At 50.1% G+C, this 23,126-nt stretch overlaps 1 protein-coding gene across 1 annotated transcript; it reads right to left on the bottom strand.

Annotated features, from left to right (window-relative positions):
* Window positions 1-353: 353 nt before the first annotated feature.
* Window positions 354-22,898, bottom strand: arhgap4b (Rho GTPase activating protein 4b). Its single transcript, XM_049022077.1, is given in 26 exon segments — window positions 354-2,535; window positions 2,700-2,766; window positions 4,093-4,127; window positions 4,129-4,246; window positions 4,821-4,919; window positions 5,287-5,458; window positions 5,660-5,715; window positions 6,069-6,296; window positions 6,560-6,665; window positions 6,767-6,895; window positions 6,967-7,044; window positions 7,530-7,590; window positions 9,307-9,403; window positions 10,300-10,327; window positions 10,456-10,540; window positions 10,640-10,825; window positions 11,405-11,506; window positions 12,531-12,752; window positions 13,282-13,410; window positions 13,972-14,121; window positions 15,575-15,637; window positions 16,374-16,536; window positions 17,993-18,164; window positions 19,767-19,931; window positions 20,177-20,392; window positions 22,618-22,898. Coding segments are annotated over 24 exon segments (2,793 nt in total). The 5' UTR covers window positions 19,834-19,931; window positions 20,177-20,392; window positions 22,618-22,898; the 3' UTR covers window positions 354-2,355.
* Between the last annotated feature and the right edge of the window lie 228 nt (window positions 22,899-23,126).

Raw genomic sequence — 23,126 nt, 5'->3', positions numbered from 1 at the left:
CGTTTAATTTAATGTTTGGCACTGTACTGGGGGGGGGTCAGTCCAGTGCTTAAACTGTGCCATGTGTTACCGTGCTGTGCTAAAGGCTGCTTCACTTGCAGTGGCGGGTGGTTTGTTATTTCACTGCCGGGCCCCTGAGCAAGGCCCTTTACCCTGAACTGTCGGACCCGGCTTTATAAATACGGATCGAAGGTCAGTCAACCAATCAGGGACGTAGGAACCGGGGAGTAGGGGGGATGTGTAACCCCAAATATGGTTGGTTGCAATGCCCACCAAAAAGAACAGACCATTACATTTAAAGTCCCCCCCCCCATATGAAGCTCTCTCCTATGCCATTGCAACCAGACAATGAGTTAGAATCTATAATCTTTATTACCATAATAGTGAACAACAGGAATCTCAGTGATATCATCAAAAAAACGCACACAGGGGAGGTGGGAACAGAACAGGAAGGATTTGTACCAATACCTGGGCAGTTCGTACAAATGGGTACTATGGCTCAGATAAACTGCGTTCCCCTATACCCCTTTCCTCTCTGCTTTCTACGTTTTCTTTTTCTTTCGTCACAGTTTGGTGGTTATTTTCATCTTCTCCCCCTCTCCGACCTGACCCTATAGTAAAATCGCTCACCCCTTTCCCCCCCACTAGAGGGCGCCATCTCACACAGCACAATTAGCTGCAGATCAGGGGTGAGCTCTAGGCTTCAGCAGCTCTGTGTGTTATGAAGGGTGGCAAAGATCAAGGCTTTATCACTGTCAGTCTTCCTGTTGCCATGCAACACATGTCATGTATGTATACTGATGCACATCCACACCGAACTGACAAAAAAAAGTTCATTCTTAAAGGGATAGTTCCACTGTTTTATGACAAACTGGACCACATTTTACTTTGGCGTCACTTTTGGGTCAAACATCGTTTTTTTTTGTAGGCTACGCATAAAAGCAGGATACAGGACCGATACCATGACAGCTTACCAATTAAATCAATTGACGTGTCCTGTGCAGTTTCAGGGGGAAATCCTGCTCGTTATCTGCACTGTACATTCAGGACTTTGTATTTCATTGATTGCTTTAAGGCAGGGGTAGGGAACCTGATCCATGGAGAGCCGGTGCGGGTTTTTGGGATGGCCTCTCAATCAGCCAATAACAGTGGATTCCAAGGACTGCAGTTGAGAATTGCTGCTTTATTATTGGCTGACTGAGAGGTCATCCCAAAAACCCGCACCGGCTCTCCATGGATCAGGTTCCCTACCCCTGCTTTAAGGATTGGAAGTTTTCACCATTACTTATGCAAAAAAAAAAAATATATATATATATATTGGATTTTATTTTTATCAAGCGACGCTCCCGTTCTGTTAAATAAAAGATTACTGGATTCAGAGTGATGGTATTATTTTTGTAACAAAATAAATTTCATATTTATAATATGATACTCATGGAATCAGAAACATCAAACTTATAGCTCATTTATGACCCTGGGGGGAAAAAAAACCCAAAGTAACATCCTTTGAACAGGAATGACAGCTCAGCGTTCCCAGCCAGAGCTGTGGGTTTTTTTAGGGGAATGGTACAAAAGCTTAGCAAAAAAAAGAACATTAAATTACCATTAAATGGAACAAAAAATAACAATTCACATATAATCAGGCTTTAACACTGCGGCATCAGGGGTCTCCCTTGTGTTGGAGAGAAGACCTTGGTCTGCACCCTGAGCTAACATTACTGTTTCAAACCAAATAGCCTTGTTAACTGGTTTAAAATAGGCTTGCACAGCATTTGATTGCATTTCCCAACCGGCAGATCTATCTGTACACCGACTGAACTGCTAAATGGGCTGGGACTCACTACTGGAGCTGTGCCGCGCGAAATGGACCTGGGATTTGCACCGGTGATGCGTCCGTGCAAGTGATCGTCTCAAACGCTCGCCTGCTAGGATGGACACGTGGATGTGCACTAACAGTCAAGCCCCCTGCTCCCTCATCGGAAATATTGGAACCGTTTTTTTCCTTGCTTCTCTCTCCGGTTATATACATAATTACAGGACATGACAGAGCGCTGCGTGAAGAGCTACTCCTTCAAGGAATCTCAGAAAAAACCCCTTTGACGGTGAGCTTCTTGTGACAATACACCATAGCACTACTGAGAGACGATGGCGTACACGTGACGGAGACGATGGCGTGCACGTGACAGGGACTGTAGAGCGTCATACTGAACGCGGGAAGGAGCGATGAACGGGAAATGATGCATCAAGACTGTAATTCTGCAAAAATGTGTGTCTTCAGAGCTGTTGTCCACCCGTGTCTGTGCTGTACCCCGAGTCCCGAGATCCACTCCCGCCTCCTGCTGGCCATCCGCTGCATCAATCCTGCTGGTCAGCAGGCTTAAACAGGCCTCTCCCCCTCAAGCCAAAGCCGCCCTTTTTGGGAATGGGCCGGGAGGACGAGGAGGCAGGCAGTGACGTTGGTGTGACAGTGGCCTCGTTGGGCAGCTGCCGAGACAGGAGCTCCTTGAAGACGGAGTTCATCTGGCGGCTGACCTCCTGTGGAGGTGGGAGGGCAGGGAGGCAGAAGGAAGGGGAGAAATAAAGAGAAGGAAGATACACGGAAATGACTGCTTTCTGTATTGTCCCATAAGCCCTGCCCCTGACAGCAGCCATAGGATGGCCACCAGCCAATGGGAAAGCAGAGAAACGGCAGCCCTGACCTTATCCACCATCGGCGTCTGCCTCTCTGCCCCCACTTGCCCCACAGTGTTCCTCCTTTCCTGGGACCTGGAAAACAATGTAGGGTGAAGGTTAATAGTCTGCAAGAAGGTGTGGGGACTTCCCAGCCAAAGCCACACCCCCAGACCATGTGATGATGATGATGATGATGATGATGATGATGATGTGACCCATCCATAAAGGCCGTGCCTGCCTTGTTTCCTCCTGTGTGTTCATTCCTATATTCCATCTCATAAACTCACACTCAGCACCCCAATCCATCTCCCAATTAGTGCAAGTCTCACAAATTAATTTATTGCTCTTCACAATCCAAACCATATTACAAAAAATGCATGTGGATTCCACCAAAAAGCTGTAAACAGGCCTCCTTCTGTTTATGTTCCATGTAAGTTGTGGGTTCTCCTAAAAACTGGATGAAACGACTTCCCAATTATCAGTAATGGACAGAAGCATATTCAGTCTTGAGCCATTTATTCAGGATCCACATGGGTTTTTTCTTTTAAAGGTACCCATCATCTAAAACTTCCACTTCCTGCTTCCTGTCTTGCCTCTTCTGTCCAATAAAAATCCTCAAACAGACAAACGTATACATAAATCTTAGAACAGCAGATTCTCTCCTCTCCTTCCTTTTCTATACTCACTTGTCCTATGCAGGGTTAAAGCAGGGAATAACCCAGGACGAGATGCCAACCCATCGCAGGACACGTCATTCATATACACAATCACAAACTGACAATTGCAATTCACCTTGCAACCAAATGCAACCAAACAACCCAGGGGAGACCCGACGGTGACATGAGGAGAACATGCAAATTGGAGACTCGAACCCCAGTCTCACAGACATGAAGCAGCATTGCTAACCACTGTGCCACCCCCACAGAAAATTCTAAACAATATTAATATGTAATAAACAAAGAATAGAAATTCAATTTGTTAACGTATATTTAAATCGTTTTGCATTCCACATGAAAATGGTTTCTTACTGAGAAACCCAAAGTGCTTAAAATTGTGTGGACACAAATTTCCCATCTTCCTGAAGGTTGTGAGGCATGAATCATACGTTCACCAGCACGATAGAAAAACAAGACTCCCCAGCAATGAAAAAAATGCTGCTGGTGTCCTTGGAGAAGACACCACCAGGGGCGCTGTGGAGTCAACTCCCTGAGGGTTGAGCACACACCGGTTTTCATTTTGGCACACTCCCACTGCGTAATTGCTCCTGTTAGGAGGTAATCACCTACTATATATAAACCTCAATATATGCGGCGAATGTAATATGCGTGCGAATTTAATATTCAAGTATAAAATTGTGTTTTTTGCCCCTTAAGAATAAGAGCTCAGAAGCCCACAGGCGTCTGTGAAGGGCGTACGTACACCATGGGGGGTCGTGCCTGGCCAGGGGAGGGCGGGTGGCATGATGATGCGACCCTCAGGCAGCTGCAGGGTCAGCTTCCTCACGGGGCTGCCCCCCCCACCCCCACCACGCTGCCTGTTGGGAAGGGAGGCGCTGTCGCTGTTCACCCTGAGGCTAGGAGGGAGGGAAGTGGGTGGGGGGGGGGGTATGTTAGTCTTACAGGGTTATGTTTTCATGGGGTTGCACACCTGCTCTGATGACACTAGGGGGCGCCATGCTCAGATACAGCTGGAGCAGGGGAATGGTCATCTGATTTAAAACGTATTTGCTATCTATGGCCATGCAAAAACCATAATTCATAGATTACCTGTAAACTTAGCTGCAGGCAGAGAATAATTTGAGAAAAGGCACTTGTTCCCTTTTCCCTGTTCCTGAACCATTCTGTGTAAACAGGAAGTTGTGTAACGTCTTGTTTCTCTACTCTCTATCCATTCTAAAGACACCTAATATAAAAACCTCCCCCAATTCGACATTTTGACTGGAGGCATGAGCAAGCAGGTTGGGATTTCAGAATGCATGGCTACATCCAATCAGCTTCTACTGTAAAAATAGATTAGAAGGACTACTTCCATCCACTATGGCCACCTAGAGTGAAAACAGTCATTCGATGGGTTTGGCCTCATCTAGTGACTCTATATCTATATAGCAAACTGTGCATCTCGAAGAGTGAAGGCGATTCCCAGTGTACCGGGTGCTGTGCTCCACCATCAGCTGCTCCTCTGCCAGGTTTCCCGTGCTGCCCCCTTTGCCATCCTCTCTCCTTCCGCGCTCCAGCTTGCGCTCGACCCTGGAGGAATCAGAGGAAGGAATGAAGGTGTGTATCAGGCCAGTGCTAAACCCACACAGACCCTGTACTGACAAACTATGCAAGAGGTTATAGGTACTTATAAATTCCTGTCTAAATTGCACCTTAAAGTCTATATGCACTTTGTGTACCGTCTTTGCACTTTGTCTGTTCTGCACTATATGCATGATGTTCTGTGCTCTGCATGTACCTCATTACTGTATGCACATGAATTCCCCCCTGGGTTTAATAAAGTTTATCTAATCTAATATAAACAAAATAGCATAAGATCCAGTCTGGATAGTAAGTCAGCCTTAACTGCATTCAAATTAACTTAAATCAACCTCGAGTAATGAGGACACACACATACCCCTCAGACACACTGATGTATTTGTGCGGGATGAGGCCCTTGACCCCACCCACTTCACCCCTCCACCAATCAGATGAGGCCTTGCTGTGCAGTATCAGGTGGTCCCCCTGCTTGAATGACAGTTCGGAGGTTGAGCGGGCGACGTAATCGAACATGGCGACGGCATCCCACTCTGTGGAAGAGACAGCGCATGACCACACACTGAGGCCTCAGCAAAGGATGGGTGACACCAAAGGACAGCACTGGAAGGCATCGCATATATGTACGAAACGCCTTCTTTTCCGCAGACTGCTGCCCTCCTCGGGTGTTTTTGAAAGGAAGGTCTTGTGTAACGTCAGGCCAGTGCTGACACGGGACCACGCCCCTTTCTCACCATCCTCGCCGTGCAGGGGCTCAGGTTCCCCGTCTCCCTCCTCCACAATCGGCTCACTGCAGAAAACAAAGAGCTGGATTCAGTCTCGCTTCTTCCGGCGTCTCAAGGCGTCACGGAAACAGACTCGCCAACACTGCCCCCCACAGGCAAAACAACTACACTCACACTGAATTATTAGCCAGTGATATCTTTTGAATCAATGAGTGATAGGGACGGGGGCTCTCTGAGGACCAAGTATCTGGGACCAGTGTAGCCCCACCCCATGTTTATGCCCTTGGGGAAAGTCATTAGTGGCCAATGGCAAACACCATTTACTATCTATTCACTTATCAGCTCCCTTGGTCACACGTCGGTTCACACTTGGCATATTCACATGCACCCAGCCATAGGCAGCACAGCCCACGCTCACCAGTACTCCTGCTCGAGCGCCATGCACTTCTCGTACATGGGTCCCGGCAGCTCGGCCTGTGCGGGGAAGACGCTCTCATGCTGCACGATGAGGGTCTTCACAAGCGCATTGATCTGCGGCTGCAGGGTGACAGCGTCTCCGCTCTCGGTGCTGCGCAGCAGGCTGGGCCCGAAGCACACCGCCAGGTTGTAGGGCTGCATCATGTTCTCGTCGCTGTACTGCGACACACTGCATGGGGGGCGAGGGGCACAGGATGCAGGCGATCGCATCTCTGACACCACATGTGCATCACACACCCATCCCCCCGAACAGCCGCAAGCAGCTGCTCAGTCGCCTCTCGGTGAGTTTCCGTTAAAGTACACACTTAAAATGCCACTCAGCTGGGTGTCTGTTTTTAAAGTAGAAACCAAAGATGTTTTAGATTTCTTTTTTTGGACTGTTAGCCTGATGGGGGAGGGGGGGGGTGAGGAAAGGGGTGGGGGTGAGCTTACTGATTGAGGAAGGCGAACAGGTATCTCATGACCACGACCACCGGCCCGGGGTAGGTGGAGATGACCGCCCTGATCTGGGCCACCCGCTCCATGACGTTCTCGATTGCTGGGAGAGAATGGGAAGCGTCAGACCGAGCCCAGAGGGGTGTAAAAAGGGCGGCGTCTGTGCGGCACGCTCCGCCGAGGATGCTGGGTAAATGGTCTTACGGACGCAGTCCATGAGCTGGCTGAAGCTCTCCTCCGGGAAAAGCGGCTTCTCCAGGCCGCGGAAGTAAAGCTTCAGCACGCCGGCCACAGAGTCGATGTCGCACTCGCCGTCCGTCAGGGGGTCTTCCCCTATAGAGGGGGAGGGGCTTCAGTAACCGACAGCGACCAAGGCTCTGAGCGGCGTGCGGGCGTGGGCATACCTCGCTCAAAGGCGTCCCTGATATGGTTCACCTCGCTCTGAGAGCCGGGCACCCGGAAGATTCCCTCATGGTGCAGACCTGACATCACATCACATACAGCACATACATACACACAGACATGCACGCCCAGTTTTTAGATGAACACATTCACATGGCATTCCATACAATGCTGACACAGCAATCATGTAATAATATTAGAATAATAAAGAATTCGATAAATGTCAAAACAATTACACCCATCTTTTCTTAAGTGAAAATACATGTGACTTGCATCTTGTGTTGAACTGCTAAGCATTTTTAATATCAAGCATTTATTATCTAATGTGCTTTCATTCTAATCTACACTGCTATCAGCTTGCCACTTTCATTACTAAGGATCATATGAGCCTGATTAAGGTGGGGTTTGAATGACAGCATTTTGGCGGGGGGGGTCGTCATGAACAGGATGGAGAAGCACTGCATGAGGGGATCTGCTTGGGCAGGAACGCTGAGCTCCTTCCTCGCGGAGCACAGGCACGGGACAGTGGCAAAGCACAGGGACTCCAGCAGCCGGGCAGACTCACCGTGAAGGTTGATGAATCGGATGCAGCTTTCCACCACCAGGGGGATCTGCTGTCCCGTGCTCTGCAAGGTGGGGGGGGGGGGGGGGGGGGGGGGGATGGAGTCACAAGTGAACGGCCTACCCTACACAGTGACCCTCAAATGTGACACACGTGTACATGCACACACATGCACAGACACACAGACACACACAGAAGTGTACCTGCGTCCTAGACATTCTCCGCCTTCTCCTAGCAGTCACATCCAGCCAAGCATAGAGTGAAGGAGAAACGGGGGGAGCGAAGGAAGAAGAAAGAAAGGGGTGGGATGGGCCAGCATGGCGATGGGAGGATGCACACAGAGGAGGGGAAGACAGACAGACAGACAAGAGAGAGTCAGACAGGGTTAAGTATGAAGAGGCACAGCATAACAAGCCCAGCACTGCAAGGACACGGCACATGACATCACACCCTCGCAGCCGGGACCCTCCGCATGAAGCCGACCGAGGCACCAGCTCCACACTGCCACCTAGCTGCAGTGGCCAGGCGGGTACTTGTTAGCCAGGTCATTTTCGTTTATGGGATGGGAACAAGTCTCCATCCCGGAGGCAATCAGCATGATCGGTAAGTCCCCGCCCCCCCTCGGCCCTCCCACCCGCCAAAGCCGCTTTTCAGCTCTCTGCCCCAGTGGGCTACCAGAGCCATAATGCAGGAACCAGTGTGAGCTGACCACATTGGGCCAGATCACAATCGACATATGATATTGGGGCAGTGTGGTCAGCAGGTGCCTGTGATCAGAAAGTCTCTGGATCAAATCCCAGGTCAGCAGAGTAATTTCACCATCGGGGGCCTTGAGCAAGACCCTTAACCCCGATCACTCCAGATATCAGCTGATCCTGCTCTCACTATCGGATGTCGCTCGGATAAAAGCGTCTGCTAAATAAATGCAGTATCATCATATATCCCCACAGTGGAATAGATGGTATTGCTTTAAGGACATAAGCACCGCAAATATTCATCTCCTCTTGCTCGTCTGCTAATGAAATATCTAAATATTAGCGACGTTTCATCTGGTGCTGAATGGAATCCAAGGATTCATCCTCCATTTTACTGCAAGAAGCTGCTTCCAAACCACAACTACATTCTGTGTATTTCTCTTTTTTTGGGGGGGGGGATTTAAACTCGCCCACGATAAGCGTTCTGTTGTGGCCCCTTCTGGGATCAGTGCTAAAAGTGAGGTAATCACCCAGACCAACCTTCTCTGTTCTTCAGGGATCCTGCATCCATGGCTAACGTCCCAAATCAGCTGGCTTTTCTCACAAAGACTTCCGTATGGAACTAAAGATCTGTTTCCCTTTTAACCCTAACCCTAACCCTAATCCTAAACCTAACCCTAACCCTAACCCTAATCCTAACCCTAATCTTAACCCTAACCCTATCCCCAGCAAGGGCAACACAACTTATGTTAGCATACAGGGTGAGACGTACATCATCTTTTCCAGAACCCTGTGGAGAACAGCTTCTCTCTAACCTATTGGTTACAACTGAGAACTTATTGTCATTTCTGACTTTCAGAAAACGGGACACGGGACAATCCTCCCCCTCATTTGCCCCCAACCGGCCTTGCTGAGGTGAGATGAGCAGGGGGCGATTTCAGTGTCCTCTTAGAGGGCGAAAAGGACTGTCGAGCTTGACAGGACAGTATGAAGCACAGAGCAGTAAGAGCAAGAATGTCGCCGAGAGATGGGACAGCGGGACGTCAGGGACGCAGGCCGGGGGGGGGGGGTGGGGGGGTGGGTACCTGAATGAAGGACAGTATGTCTCCCGTGAAGAGTTTGTGGTTGTACTGGGAGCAGGGTCGAGCCTTCCGCGCACGCACTGACCTACTGGAGTGCCCTCTGGAGATACACATGGGTACTGCGCTGTGACACTGGTCCAGCCACGCCAACACACACGCACACGGACACGCACACGCACACGGACACGCACACACGCTGGACTGTCACCTGCACACCCTGCTCTTCATTTTAACCACAGCATAAAGGAACACAGCAAGTTTTAATGGAGGATGGTTAAGCCACTCTAGCAGATTGAATGGAGTCTATAGACAGTGCTACACGATCACTTGCAGTGTATCTATTTCACGCAGAAACCACGGGCAGAAACACTGGTATGGACCACAGGGCCCTGTGCCTACTGATAGCGTGGGGGGTACCGTGTGTGCTTAGGGGGGGTGGGGGGGGGGTTCAGGAGTAATTTGGTCCCCAACAGGGCTGAAGCCAAACCTACTCCCTTGGCAGAAGCTTCCTGGTTTGGATACAGTGTCAAAAAACACAGCTCACAGAAAGTAGGAAGTAACCTACTGTTTATGCACTGGAATCACATGCTAGAATAAATAGCTGTACGGGTTACAAAAAGCCATTAAAAAAAAAAAGTCTAAGGAATGAATAATACAGAAAATTGAAGCTGGGTTGGTTTGGGAGAGAAAACTGCGTCTTTGTTTCCACTTTTTGAGTCTTTCTGTGATGTGTTTTATCATTTTGGTGCCTTACTCAAGTCTCTGTGATCCCACTTAATATAAAACACGGGAGATAAAGTTTAGCGAGGTCCATCTTGGACCTACAACCTGTACCACGTTCTTGGCCGTGGGTCTGGTGAATTCCACCAGCGGCCCAAGCGCTCAGGGTGAAAAATTTGTGCTTTGTAAAAACAAGCATCACTGCTGCATCTCACTAGGACTGAACTCGACTCGCTGCTAAACACAAGGAGCGAGCTTAGTCACGCCGCAGTGTACCTGGAGGGGTCGCTGTCGATTGCTTCAGCTGGATACCAGGCCAGGAGGACAGGAGAGAGAGAAAATGAGATAGAAATACTCAGTCAGCTGTAGAAATGTGATCACTGCAGTTGCGTGAATGCAGTTGCATTTCTTGCTGGAACTCAGCGACTGTACCTTTCTGAGTGGCTTCCTTAAGCAAGTCGTGTTTGGCCTGAAGTTTGGACATCAGGGAGCTGCCACTGAGATAGTCTTTTACTTTCTGAAAGAGTAGTTAGTAACATAATTACTATGTGGCTAGGAGGTTCCCCCACTGTACCCAAAGTCCCTTATTGCCATCCAAGTAGAAGGAAGTGCTCACTGAAAAATAGAAGATCTCAGTCTCCTGCTGATTGGCCCGGCGCTTGGCCAAACTGAGTTTGGTCCCAGGTCCATCACCGGCGACTTCTTGTGGCTGGGAGGCTGAAGGGTCAAGTGAAAGGTTGCAGTCGTCGTCGCAGATGCTGTCTAGAAGCGAGGTCTGCGTCGCCCGCAGGGTTTTGCTAACCTTAGGGAGGAAGGATTAAGAGGAAAGCTGGTCTCTGTGATAATATTTCCTGGTCATGGAGATTTTTGCTGAGATCTGAGATTCAGCTTCAGTACACCGTGTATAATAAGCTGCGAGACCGCTAAGGTGACGCAATCGCACTGTTCACTCCCACCACCATGTGGCACTCTCACAAAGTGAAGTGAGGCGGTGCACCGTAGCGGTAAGTTGTGTCACCTTGCTGAATATCTGCCAGGTCTTGTAAAATCCTCAAAATCTATTTTTTTGGAGGTGTGCTCACATTAAATCAGGTCAACTTTTCAATTTACGGCAAATTTTTTGAGCAGCGCCAAATTTCATATTTCTTAATACTTGATGACATATGAAGAATTGTGTACGTAAGTGAAACTTAAATAAAAATAGCATTATTTGAGGGTATTAAACTATAAATACTTACATATTCTGCACTTTGTGGTTTATAACAATACCTTTGTTAAAGCTGTTATATCCAGCTGCCATCTCATGCCGGTTTCTATAATACGCTAAAAAAAAAAAAAAAAAAAAACCCCAGTTCTGGTTTTGTTGCTCGGCCACACTGACCTCTTCGGTCTCCAGGGTGATGGACGTGAGCCTGGACTGTAGCTGCTGAAATCGGGTATCCAGCTCGTAGCGAACTTGGCAGTCTGCACTCACCTCGCACACCTGAGAAGGGCAAAGAGATCTGCTCACGGCCAGCCCTGCCCACGCAGCCGTCAAACACCGAGGACGCCCTCCCCACAAACAAAGGAGGCTCTTTTTAGCAGGCAGCCAAGGTACCCCTGCCGATTAATCCCTCCGCAGCATCAAAGGTCAGAGATGGGTGGTGCCTGGGCAGAGTTTGAGGGCAGGAGCAGGCCAAAGAGGAACACGGGGGCTCTGCTGGGGGCTTATGACACCAAGGGCTTAAACCAGAGCCGAGAGTCCAATCCCCCAACCCAAAACCTGCCAGTTTATAGCACTACCATCATCGTGATGCCAGTGTTTCCAATTCATTTTACTTATTCATCTTACTGTTATTATTCGTTTTTTTTTTATTATTTACTTAATTAATACAGGTGTGCGTGTGTGTGTGTGTATGGTGTGTGCGTGTGTGGTGTGTGTGTGTGTGGTGTGTGCGTGTGTGGTGTGTGCGTGTGCCCTGCGATGGGTTGGCACCCCATCCTGGGTTATTCCCAGCCTTGCGCCTGCAGCTTCTGGGATTCACTCCAGACCCCCCCATGACCTTGAACAGGACAAGCGGTTAAGGAAAGTGGCTGGATTTACTTGTACAATTTTTTCTTCCTGTTGCCTCTAGCCTCTATTTTATTCTTTTGCTGGTTTCTGTGCTGTTCCACTGGCCGCTTAATATCATGACTACTTTACTTTCACCTACTGCCTCATTTTGTTTTAACAGTGTTTATTTTGCTGTCTGGCACTGGATGTGAGAAATGTGAATTACAAACAAAATGTATTATTATTAAATTATTATTATTATTATTATTATCCTCACATGGTACAGCGATCATTGTATTGAATCCTCTCCCTCTGAAATTACGATGATGGTAGCAATACAAAGGTTTTGGGAAACATCGCCCCATCCTAGGTTTGCTGCGATGGACGCGACTCTCAAACTGAGAGCACAGTTGTTAAAACGGCTAAACAAATCATTCAGGGTTTGTGACGCGTATAGAGGAAGCCGGGCGAGTACCGGGTCCCCCTCGTGTGGCTGGAACTGGAAGCGGAAGGGCAGGCAGAAGGTGGTGTTGTGAGCCTGCAGGAGGGCATCCCTGTCCTGGGCCTGGTTCAGGGCCGTCATCGCCGCGTCCAATTGCTGAAGCCCCGTCTTCAGGTTCTGCTGGGCTCTGTACCGGCTGGTCAGGAAGCCACGCAACACCCGAGACAGCGAGAGGTGGTAGCCCAGGTCAGTGCACTGGAAGAGGACACCATGTGAGAACACCACTCCTGCATTAGGGGGCGCCACGGAGCTCGGAATGAGGCAGGGGACGCATCACGAACCGAACGTGAGAAATGGCATTTCCCAAGCGCTGTTTCTCAACTAATAGTGGCCTAAAAGTGGGTCGCGAGGCCATTTTCACTGGGTTGCGGGGCGAGTGGTTTAAAAAAAAACGTGTGGGACTTTTTACCTGCACTGAGGCATTGTGTTACTGTTAACGCACTGTACTGTAGGCGGAAGCAGCTAAGAAGCACTTCTGTAAAAGAACCCTCGCATGAATCACGGACCGTTTCGCCCAAATACACGCAGATGGACAGATTTTAACACGTGCACTCGGCTCTCAGCAATCGCGTCAGAAGCCGAAGCTCGACTTGACACTGGCTTGCAGAGATGAGTTATGTTTGTGCACGCGGCCGAAAGCTGGAGTGTGAAATCAGAGATGGCTGGCAGCCATCGATTAAACATCACGGAGCGAGTGGCAGAGGCCACAGACATGAACACTCACGTCGATAATGGTACAGATGTCCTCCAGATAATATTTGTTCATGGAGGCGTTGGCGGCAGACAGGTTGAGAAGGTAGTCATTGCGGGCTTTGGTGCATTTCAGTTGTGTCTCCTGCACCTTCCCTTGTCTCTGCACAGAGCACACGTGCACATGCACAAACACACGCACACACACATTAGTATGCATATCTTTGTGGGGACCGTCCATTCATTTCTATGGGAAAAACTGTAATCCCAACAATGACAAGCTTAACCCCCTACCCAGTCCTAACCTTAACCATAAGTAACCAAGCAAAATACAAGAGGTTTGACGCTTTTAGTTTTTTGATCTTTATGGGGAATTAAAAATGGTCAAAATAGCATGTTTTTATGACATAGTGGGGAACATTGAATTGAATTGAATTTCTTCCTTGTGGGGGCACCAAAAATATAGTCCCCATAATGTCAAAACATCAGTTTTTTATTACATTTGATCCCCAAAATGTAATATATACATAACCCACACACACTAAGCTTTACCCTATAGTCAAGTAACTTGTATGCGTCTTTAACTGAAAAAACATTATTGTACATGGATTTATAAAACCAACTAAAAAAAAAGATTGCTCCCTTCTAAAGCAGCAAATGAGAATGATTATGCTTTTAACATTGTGTATTAAAAGCAAAAAAAGCACCGATGATAACGTCTTACCTTTTCCAGTAGTCTTTCCATTTTTTTCACAGAGCTTCTCCTCTGGCCCCCTGATTGGCCCGGTCCTAGGTCAGCTGATTTGCCGACCTCTTTAAGCTTTCCCTCTGCTGCAAGGCAGTCTGTATGGTACTGATGGTAGGTCTTCAAATTCTGCAGATCACAATAACATGACAGAATGCAGAACATCTACAATATAACATCGATAAATCTATGAAAATAAAAATAAACTATTTCAACCATTTGCATTCATTTAAAAAGGCTCTCCGATTTTTGCAGTATTATAGCCATAGAACAAATATCTGGCAAACAGGGGGGTTTTTGTTGCTAAAATTTCTGTTGTCTTCATTTATTTATCCCTCGGTTACAGTCTCTTAGCAACATCGGATACTATTTTCTTGTAGTTTGCACTAGTAGGAAACAGCCCCCGTGGTGTGCTGGCGTGACTAGCTTTGCAGGGGTAAGGTTGTAATAATGTTTCATATTCCTCTGCTAACATGCACATGTCACTGGTCACTCACTGCAAGCTCAGGCTAGCCGCTCTCACGCCCAAGTTAGCTCCACGGCAGCTGCTCTTTACTGCCGCCTCGCTTGCACGTCGCTTTGGACAAAAGCACTTGCTAAAGAAATAAATGCGAAATAGCCAGCGGACTAGGAAGGCAGGGCAGCTGTCAGGCTTAGGGACTTCAAGGGCAACATGGCCACAGGGTGACAGAATGCAAGATGTGGACGGTCTGTCCCAGCCCTCTAATGAAGTATATTCTTACAACCCTGGGAAATGAGAGACAACACCCCCCCCCCCCCAGCCGTAAATCAAAATAGGTCCAGAGGGCCCTGCCCCAGCCCCACCCCTCCCCATATGGCCCCCAGGAGAAGTCCTGGGGAATCCTGAGCGATGGATGAGTTCACAATGCCCCCCCACCACCAAACATGCAGTAAACATGGAAGAGCAGCTTGGAGGATAGAGACGGGCACGGTGCAAGCTGATTGGCTGGCGGTGAGCAGGCTGCAGCTTGGGGGGGGAGGGGAGGACACACAGCAGGTGACACGGGGCACGTCATCCCGGTGCCCCACAGCGCTGGCCCGAGACCATGTGACCAGGCAGTGTCACGCGGGGACAGAGGCACGCTCTGAACCTGGCCACAGGTGCGGATAACCTTGCTAACGGAGGCGGGGGGGGGGACTGACTCCCCAACCTTTCCCTTAAAACATCGTCCTGTTGTTGTTTCTCTTTCAGAAGGACAGTTAATCTATTTATCATCTTTTCACATCAGTCCCAATGTTGGATTTTTACTTCTTTAAACAGCCCAATGTAGAAATATCACATTTTAAGGGTTCTCTCTCAGCCCCCCCCTTGATTTTTTCGATTTTACCTCAATCACTGTGTGACTAAGGAGCTATTCTGGTTAAAGAATAAATAAAGAAACAGACTGAGCTAAAAGCAGAGGAGCAGAAGTCACAGTGACAACCCTGACTATGGTCTGCCTGTGACCTCACTCTGGCCTCAATCCCCTCGGAGACCCCGGCCCGATTTCAAGGCAGGAAGCTCGCCTGCGAAGGTCAGGTGACTGGGACGGTGGCATCACTACGCAGACTGCGGACTCACCGTCTGCAGCTCATTGGTGACCTTCAGGAGCTCGTCCTGCACCTGAAGACCAACTTCTTTACTCTTAAGGGAAGGAAAGAGGAGAAGAGTCGTTAGGAGCAGACCGGGAAAATACAACAGGGAAAAATCATGTTATTAAGACAGGCCAATGTAGCGTCTGGTGATACTCTCTGAAGCCAACACCGTTAGCAGAAAGCACCAATTAGCTTCATTGTTGCTAGGCAGAGGATCTTACTTAAACCAATGAAACATGAGTATCCATGGCTGATGTGCCAGAAATGATTTGATTGGGCAGAGTAAAATACAAAATCAAGCACAAGTAGTATGATTCATGGACAGAAAGTATGGTGCCAATATATAATTAAATCTCGGCAATTTCCTGCCAGTTATAATTTTGGATTTTCTCAGAGAGGAGAGACTAGGAAAGAGGCAAAATGGAGCCAGAGATAAGCTGGGGGGTCCAACACACCCCCAACCCACATTACAGACAGCAAAGGAAGGCTACATGAATTCAAGCTAGTGCAAGAGAACGGGACCTGAATAACCCCAAAAAGCATATATGGTCTCTAAGAAAGACAGGCAGCCTTCAGAGTCGAGGCCGTATACAAGGGCGGGGCCAAAAGGGAATCAGTAACAGCTGAAAGCTGATTGGCCTCCGTAGGGCCTCCTGCCCATCACTCACTGATTCAAAACATATCATTGGCTAATAAGGCTGGTCCATCTGTATGAATTACGGCCCACTTATGCCTCCCCACTGCCCCCGTCCAGAGTATTATTGAGCACAGGCGGAGGGCAGTACCCGCTTGGCGAGCCGCTGGGTGTCCTCCACGCAGTGCGTGAGCCGCAGGGTCAGGGTGTTGCTGTAGTACTCGCCCATGGCGCCATGGTCTTTGCTTTCCTGCCGGGTCTGGGTCAGGAGCACAGACCAGCACTGGCCCACGGACTGCTCGTTCTGCTCCTTCCTGCCGAGGCGGGGGGGGGGGGGGGGAGAACCCTGGTCATGTGACACCAAAGACAGCGTTTTCCCAGGCGATACCATGCAGTTACGATCATGGGTCTGCGAATGACGGAGCTGAACTGACAATCTCACACTTTGACCGTGCATGTGCCTCAATACCTATAATAATAATGATATTAATAACAATTATCATCATCATCATTATTATTATTAGTTGTTGCTGTCATCATTATCATCCATCCATCCATTTTCCAAACCGCTTATCCTACTGGGTCGCGGGGGGTCCGGAGCCTTTCCCAGAAGCAATGGGCACGAGGCAGGGAACAACCCAGGATAGGGGGGGGGGGGCGACCCATCACAGCGCACACTCACACACTCACACACTCACACACCAGTCACTCTCACATGTACTCCTATGGGTAATTTAGCAAGTCCAGTTAGCCTCAGCATGTTTTTGGATTGTGGGGGGAAACCGGAGTACCCGGAGGAAACCCCACGACGACATGGGGAGAACATGCAAACTCCACACACATGTGACTAAGGCGGAGACTCGAACCCGGGTATCATTATCATTAGCAGCATTATCATCATTATTATTTTTATTGTCATCCCAGTTAAGCGCCTGTCCTATGGCTGACAGCACTGGCTATTCTCAGGGCCAAACGGGCTACATTTCGGCCATACGCCCACCGTAAGCCATCACAGAGACCCACTGTAACGCGGCTCTGCTCACGGTGCACCGCCCCCACCGGGGGCTTGGCCGGGATGTGCGTCCAAACTGCTGGCCGCTCGCGGCGGGCACTAATCCCGACAGGCCTTGCTCATCACGCCAGAGCGAGAGGCCAACAGTCTTGCCAGTCCACTTCACAACGGGGGGCGTTATCACTGCGGTGAAAATACACGCATTCCGTTTCGCCCATTCCTCACGATCAGAATGATCGATTTCTTTCCTAAACATGATGTAATCATGCAGTCGGTGACGCCCCTGACCTGGACAACATTCAAAAGACCTCCCTTGGCAAAATTTTGGCCAATAAAACACTATATGTGAAAGGTGTAACGATTTTGTGTGCTGAGCTAGTGATGGTAGTAGAATAGCGTCAGAGAGGCGACAAGGGTCCGAAATTCGGAGCTACAAATTTAGCTAAAGGTCATTTAATCACTTACGGCGTGATAAATGCAACCTTGGCAGGGGCGTATGCAGGGGTGGGGCCACAGGGGCCCAAAGTGAAAGCTGATTCGCCAGAATTGCTCCTTCCCCTGTCACTCACCGATTCTAAACACACCATTGGCTAATGAGAAGGTTAGCTCCCCTGTATGAATTATGACCTATCGTCAACCCCCCCCCCCCACCACCACCACCCCTGTATGAATTATTACCAATCGTCAGCATCCCCCCGACCCTGCTGATGACTGGGATTTGGCCCCTACGTTAATAATAAAGAGCCGTGCACTGTTACCTCTTGATCTTGGCGGTGAACCTCTCGGTCAGCTTCTCCAGCGAACGCGCATACTCCCCCTCGATCTCGCCACGCCTGCGCAGATAGTCACTCAGGTCCTGCAGCAGCTGCGTCTTCTGTTCCACCTGTGCGTCCAGGACCTTCAGCTGCTCGGACAGCTGGCTGCGCACCTCTAAGACAGGGATAAGGGGTGGGTATGCGTACTTAGAGGCGGAAATAGATCAGTGCAGGCCTGTCTAGGAGCACTGAGTGGGGGGGGGGGATGGGAGGGGCTTATCAGCAGCACAAAGGCATGCTGCTCGCCCCGGCACGTGCCGTCCATCAGACGGCAGCAGCCCATGCCAAGTGAGATGCAAATGAAGTCCGGATGCTGGCATGTGGAGGGAGGAGGGGGGGGCAGCGGGGTGCTGTTTCGCTACAAGCGAACTCTGGGGGGGTGGGGGTTAAGAGGCAGAGCAGCTGTACACCCTCAGCTGGATCATAGTCATTTTGCGTGTGTGTGGGGGGGGTAAAATCCCTCTGATCACATCAACCAATCAATGAGTCCAATTCGATTTAGTCCTGATTGCTTTGACGACACGGTCTCCCTACATAGCGACTCGGAAAAAGCGACTGACGGTCTGAGAAGAGAACGCAGGCAGGAAGCGACTGGCGGTTAACGAAGAAATAAAGAGGCAAGGGCTGCGATCAGACGAGGGCGGCAGGAAGCCGACGCTGCGACACGGCAGCTTTTCGGCTCTGCGTCGGTCTCAAGGAAGCGGCTGATTTGTAAGACAAACAGATGGAAGAGAAGCCTGGCCAGGAAGACCCCGTGCACGAGGGAGAACCTCAACCCACACACCCAGCAACGTAACCGGGGCAACAGGAGAAGAGAAACCCCCCCTGAAGGAAGGGTTAGGGTTAGGGTTAGGCAGAGCAGTGATTCACCATATATGTCGGTATTTTCTATCAAGCGGGATAAATGTTCAGTAGCAAGTCGAAGTCAAAGATGACAAGCACTGAAAGTTTCAAGGTATTCAATAAGAACAAATATTGCAAAAAATAACAAATACAGCAAACTACGATATATTTATCCTCTAAACTATCAGCCAATTTTTCCAAACAAAATGAACCAAGTAAAAAGTCAATGTAGCACCCAGCCTCAGGCTGAGGGACGGTTGTTGGCATCAGAATCTGATTTGGAGCCAGTTTCCACACAAGGGCGTTTTCACACGGCACTCGTCTGATAAGGTAACAGCGGCTACTTTTCTGAAAGGTGTCGTTAACGATGGGGGGGGCGGGGATCTCCGCCGCGCCTCGGAGGAATGACGCATCACTGGAGACCCGTCTCGGCTGCCGGATCCCGCAGCGATGCGCGCGGGGGGGGGGGGCGCGGGCCTATAAATCAGGATGGCGGCCCGCTGGGGCACGAAGCAGTTTGACGGCGAAGGGGCAAGAGCGACAGAGACACATTGCAGCCGTCACTAATCGCCGATGTTTTTGGACACGCAGAGTGAAAGTGCAGGCCCCCCCCCATCTCCCCCCTCCCCCCCCCAATGGGTGCATTTGGCTCTGGGCTGAAGGCTGACTCAGACCAGAGCAGACAGCCTCGCTAATACTTTCTATAAATACACACACACACACATACACACAGACAAACACGAGTGCACACCCTCACTCCGCTCGCATGCTAACAAACGTGCCCGGGTCTCTGCTCGGGGTGAAAGGTGGCAGCAGGTGCTAGACAAAGGCAGAGAGAGAGCCGACAGGAAGAAAAAGGTGAAAGCACTCCTACCTTTGATCTGAGTCTCATACTCAGCCAGACTGCCCCTCTCCTTCCTCAGCTTGCCGTGCGATGTCATCGTCCCACCACTAGGGGCAAAGTCCGGCGCTAACAGAATCCCTTTTCACAGCAGACGGCGCTCTGAGTTACTGCTGCTGATCCTTGAAACCTAATAACCTGCGAAAGTTTCAGTTATGAGTTCCAGTGTATTTGGCGCGCATGCGTGTGCATGCGAGTTTGAGTGTGTGTGTGTGTGTGTGTGTGTGTGTGTGAGGGAATGAGTGAGATGGAAACTGGCTCTTGCTACTTGTGACTAGGCAGTTTGTCTGGGTGTAAAAATACTGGCTGGTTCCTGCAGCTGAGAGGCCTGTGCGGTGTGTGAATAGCGCCCTGTGTGTGACATGCACTTCATATTCTGGTACCTGTTTCGAGTCCTAATTGCTCAGATGTGCCTCCTTTTGAAGCGGCTAAGGGACATTGATGGAAGCTTGAAAACGGGCGGCTCTGATATCTAACTGAAGCGTCTGATTATTAGTCGAATCGAGATGAATGGCGGCACGGAAATGTCTGCCGATCCCACTTCCCCTGGATGCCTGCCTCCGTCTTCTGTGTCCCTAAGAGAAGCTGATTGTCTGCGCCTGCAAGACAGAGACAGAAGAGGGTGAGACGACTGTATGAACGTAATCGAAGATCCCAGCAATCAATACCCACCCACCCCCCCCACCCCGAACACACAGTTACACCATATTAAGCAACACCCGCCCACGGGCAGAACGTGTGGCTGCAGGTTTCCGCTTGCATGCAGTGGTTCATGCATTGCCGTTGATCTGAGGGCAAACAGCTGCATCATACCCCTGGGACCCGGCATCCACCGTAACACTGGGCATGCAGAGATCCCACCCCGGGAAAAACGAAACGACGAAACCTATACAATTTGCTAGACCCAGCAAAGCGAAAACAAAGGGAGGTAATGAAAGCTGGTCACTGGGCAGCAGAACCAGCAGGCCAACAAATTCGACGTGATTGTTTTTCACTGGCAGAAAACTTTTTGCCGTTCGACGTGGCAGCGAATGAGGTTTTCATCCCACGACAGGTCATGCTAGCGAGAATAACAGTGGCATCCTAACTGAGCATGAGAGCGAAATTAACGGGAGTTATGCACACACACCCGAGTTTATTAAATCAGCCTGGACATCAGCCTGCATGCGTGGCTGCAGGAATATGCTGTTGCTGTTCAGACCCTCCTCCCCCATTTGGAGGGAGAAAATGTCAGACGCCAGTAGCTTCCGAGACCTGGTTTGGGCACTTGCTTTGACGGCTCACTTTCAGTCTGAGCCGCGAGACCTACCGCGGCTTCTGAATCGGCTTGCGGAGCGAGGTTTAAATCCTGGCCTTGCCCCCGGTCAGAAGTCATGCCACGTCTCAGATCCGTAAAGCTTCAGGAAGGCCCCGCTACGCGCCAGGGCACCCAGACACCCATCCTAACCAACTACACCCATCAGCAACTGGCTGACTCCAGCGAGAAGAGTTATGTCCTGTGAAGGCAGGTGGGACACCACGACCGGGAAGAACCTGTGGGCGGAATTTTCACAGAATTTTCGCATGTCATGCACATGCCAACGATTTCAGGACATACGTGCCAGACTGTGGCAGCATTCACACCTGCCGAAAGTGGCACAAACGTGTTTTGGATTCAGTTATACCCATGGGGCACGTGGATCAGATGGGCACGGTTGATTACGCGAGGGCGGCGAGCAGCTGGCAGCGAGCGTGGCTGTATCTGGAGGCCCGTTATCTGATCACTCAGCGCATGGCTTTCGCTCTGCCAGTGCCGACTTCCTCATTTCACCGCGGAGCAGAATCCCCTGCCACCTTGCGCTTTCTCACCCTGCAAAACACGGACGTGGCACTGTCTGTTTTCTTTTTTTAATTTCCTCCCATCGTGGCTCTTATGGATGCCGTTGTCACCCCTTCCTTGTTTACGCAATAAACACCTTCGCCTCACATTGACGCCCCACCCCCCCCACCACCCCACTGTGACCTTTACCCTCTGCCACAGAGCTCTCTCGCCTATCTCCGCGATCACCTCCACAGAGACTTTCTCTGTTGCTCTTTGGTGTTTGTGTGTCAGTGCTTTGTGGTATCTTCTAACCGTCGTCAGGAAATCATTCATACCAAACCATTATGGCCAAGCACTATAGATGAGAGAGAGTGAGAGAGAGTATGAGAGAAAGAGAGTGGGAGAGAGAGAGAGGGAGAGCGAGCAACGGGCAGCGACACAAATCCACTACACGCCTAGGTGGCTGCAAGCAGGACCCTTGTGTCAGATAAAGAGTCCGACCTGCCGTATTTTCAACGAGACCCTGGACACCCCCCCCCCCGTAGTAAATCTGTACAGGGGGTTGTCTCTCCCCTCCTCCCCGTTCGTCACGGAGAGCAGGAAGGAGGAATGGTGTGGCCGCCTGTCACTCGTTCTTTACTGCGCACCGTTTCACTCGCCGATACATCACGAGCCGGATTCACGCAGAGAGGCGAGGGGGGAGAGAGTGAGAGAGGTTAGGATGTACAAAGAGGACGAGTGCGTGGAAGGGGAAAGAGGAGCAATGATACGGGGGGTAGTGCTGCCCGCCCGCCCGCCCCACCACCGACAGGCACCATGTCCGTAAATCTCCGTGCGACCGGCATGGACACGCCGTGCGTGTCTGCGGGAGCTGTCCTCACAGCACAGACCAGCTCACTATTCACACCTGCGTAAGCGCACTGGGACAAGGAGGCGCTGGGGAAATTTCTGCATGTGACTGCACTGAGAAAACACCCCCCACATCACATTTAGGCGTATAAATAATGGACAAGCGAGCCTTACCTCATTCTCTGCCCTCCTCTGCTCCTTTCCTCTCCTCTCCTCTCTCGCCTCTCTCCCTCTCTCCCCCTCTCCCTCCCCTTGCACACAGAGCACACTGTGTTTCAGTCACACGGATTTCATGGAAGTGGTTCGATTCCCCAGCCTCACATTCAACAGCGTCTCTCGCTCACACTCTACCTCTCTGAAGACGCACATTCAAAAACAGCCTCTCTCTCTCTCTCTCCCCCTCTCTCTCTCTGATGCACTGAGACACAGGCTCCTCTCTCTGTCACACTCTCCTCATTCTGAGTGTCATAATGCAAACCACGCCCCCATCACCTCCCCCTCTCTCTCTCTCTCTCTCTCTCTCGCTCTCTCACACACACACGCTCACTCGCTCCACTCCTTGCAGGCTTACTATAAATATGTGCCTGGACATGAATATGTCGTCTTGTTCTCTCAGTCTTGTTCTTTTTCCCCTCCATTTCCCCTCACCCTGAACCCCCCTGCCCCCCATCTCTCCCTGCTGT

Source organism: Brienomyrus brachyistius, chromosome 8 (assembly GCF_023856365.1).
Source record: "Brienomyrus brachyistius isolate T26 chromosome 8, BBRACH_0.4, whole genome shotgun sequence".
Classification (NCBI taxonomy): Eukaryota; Metazoa; Chordata; class Actinopteri; order Osteoglossiformes; family Mormyridae; genus Brienomyrus; species Brienomyrus brachyistius.
Note: the sequence above shows the minus strand (reverse complement) of the source record. Positions and strands in the feature narration are given on the sequence as shown.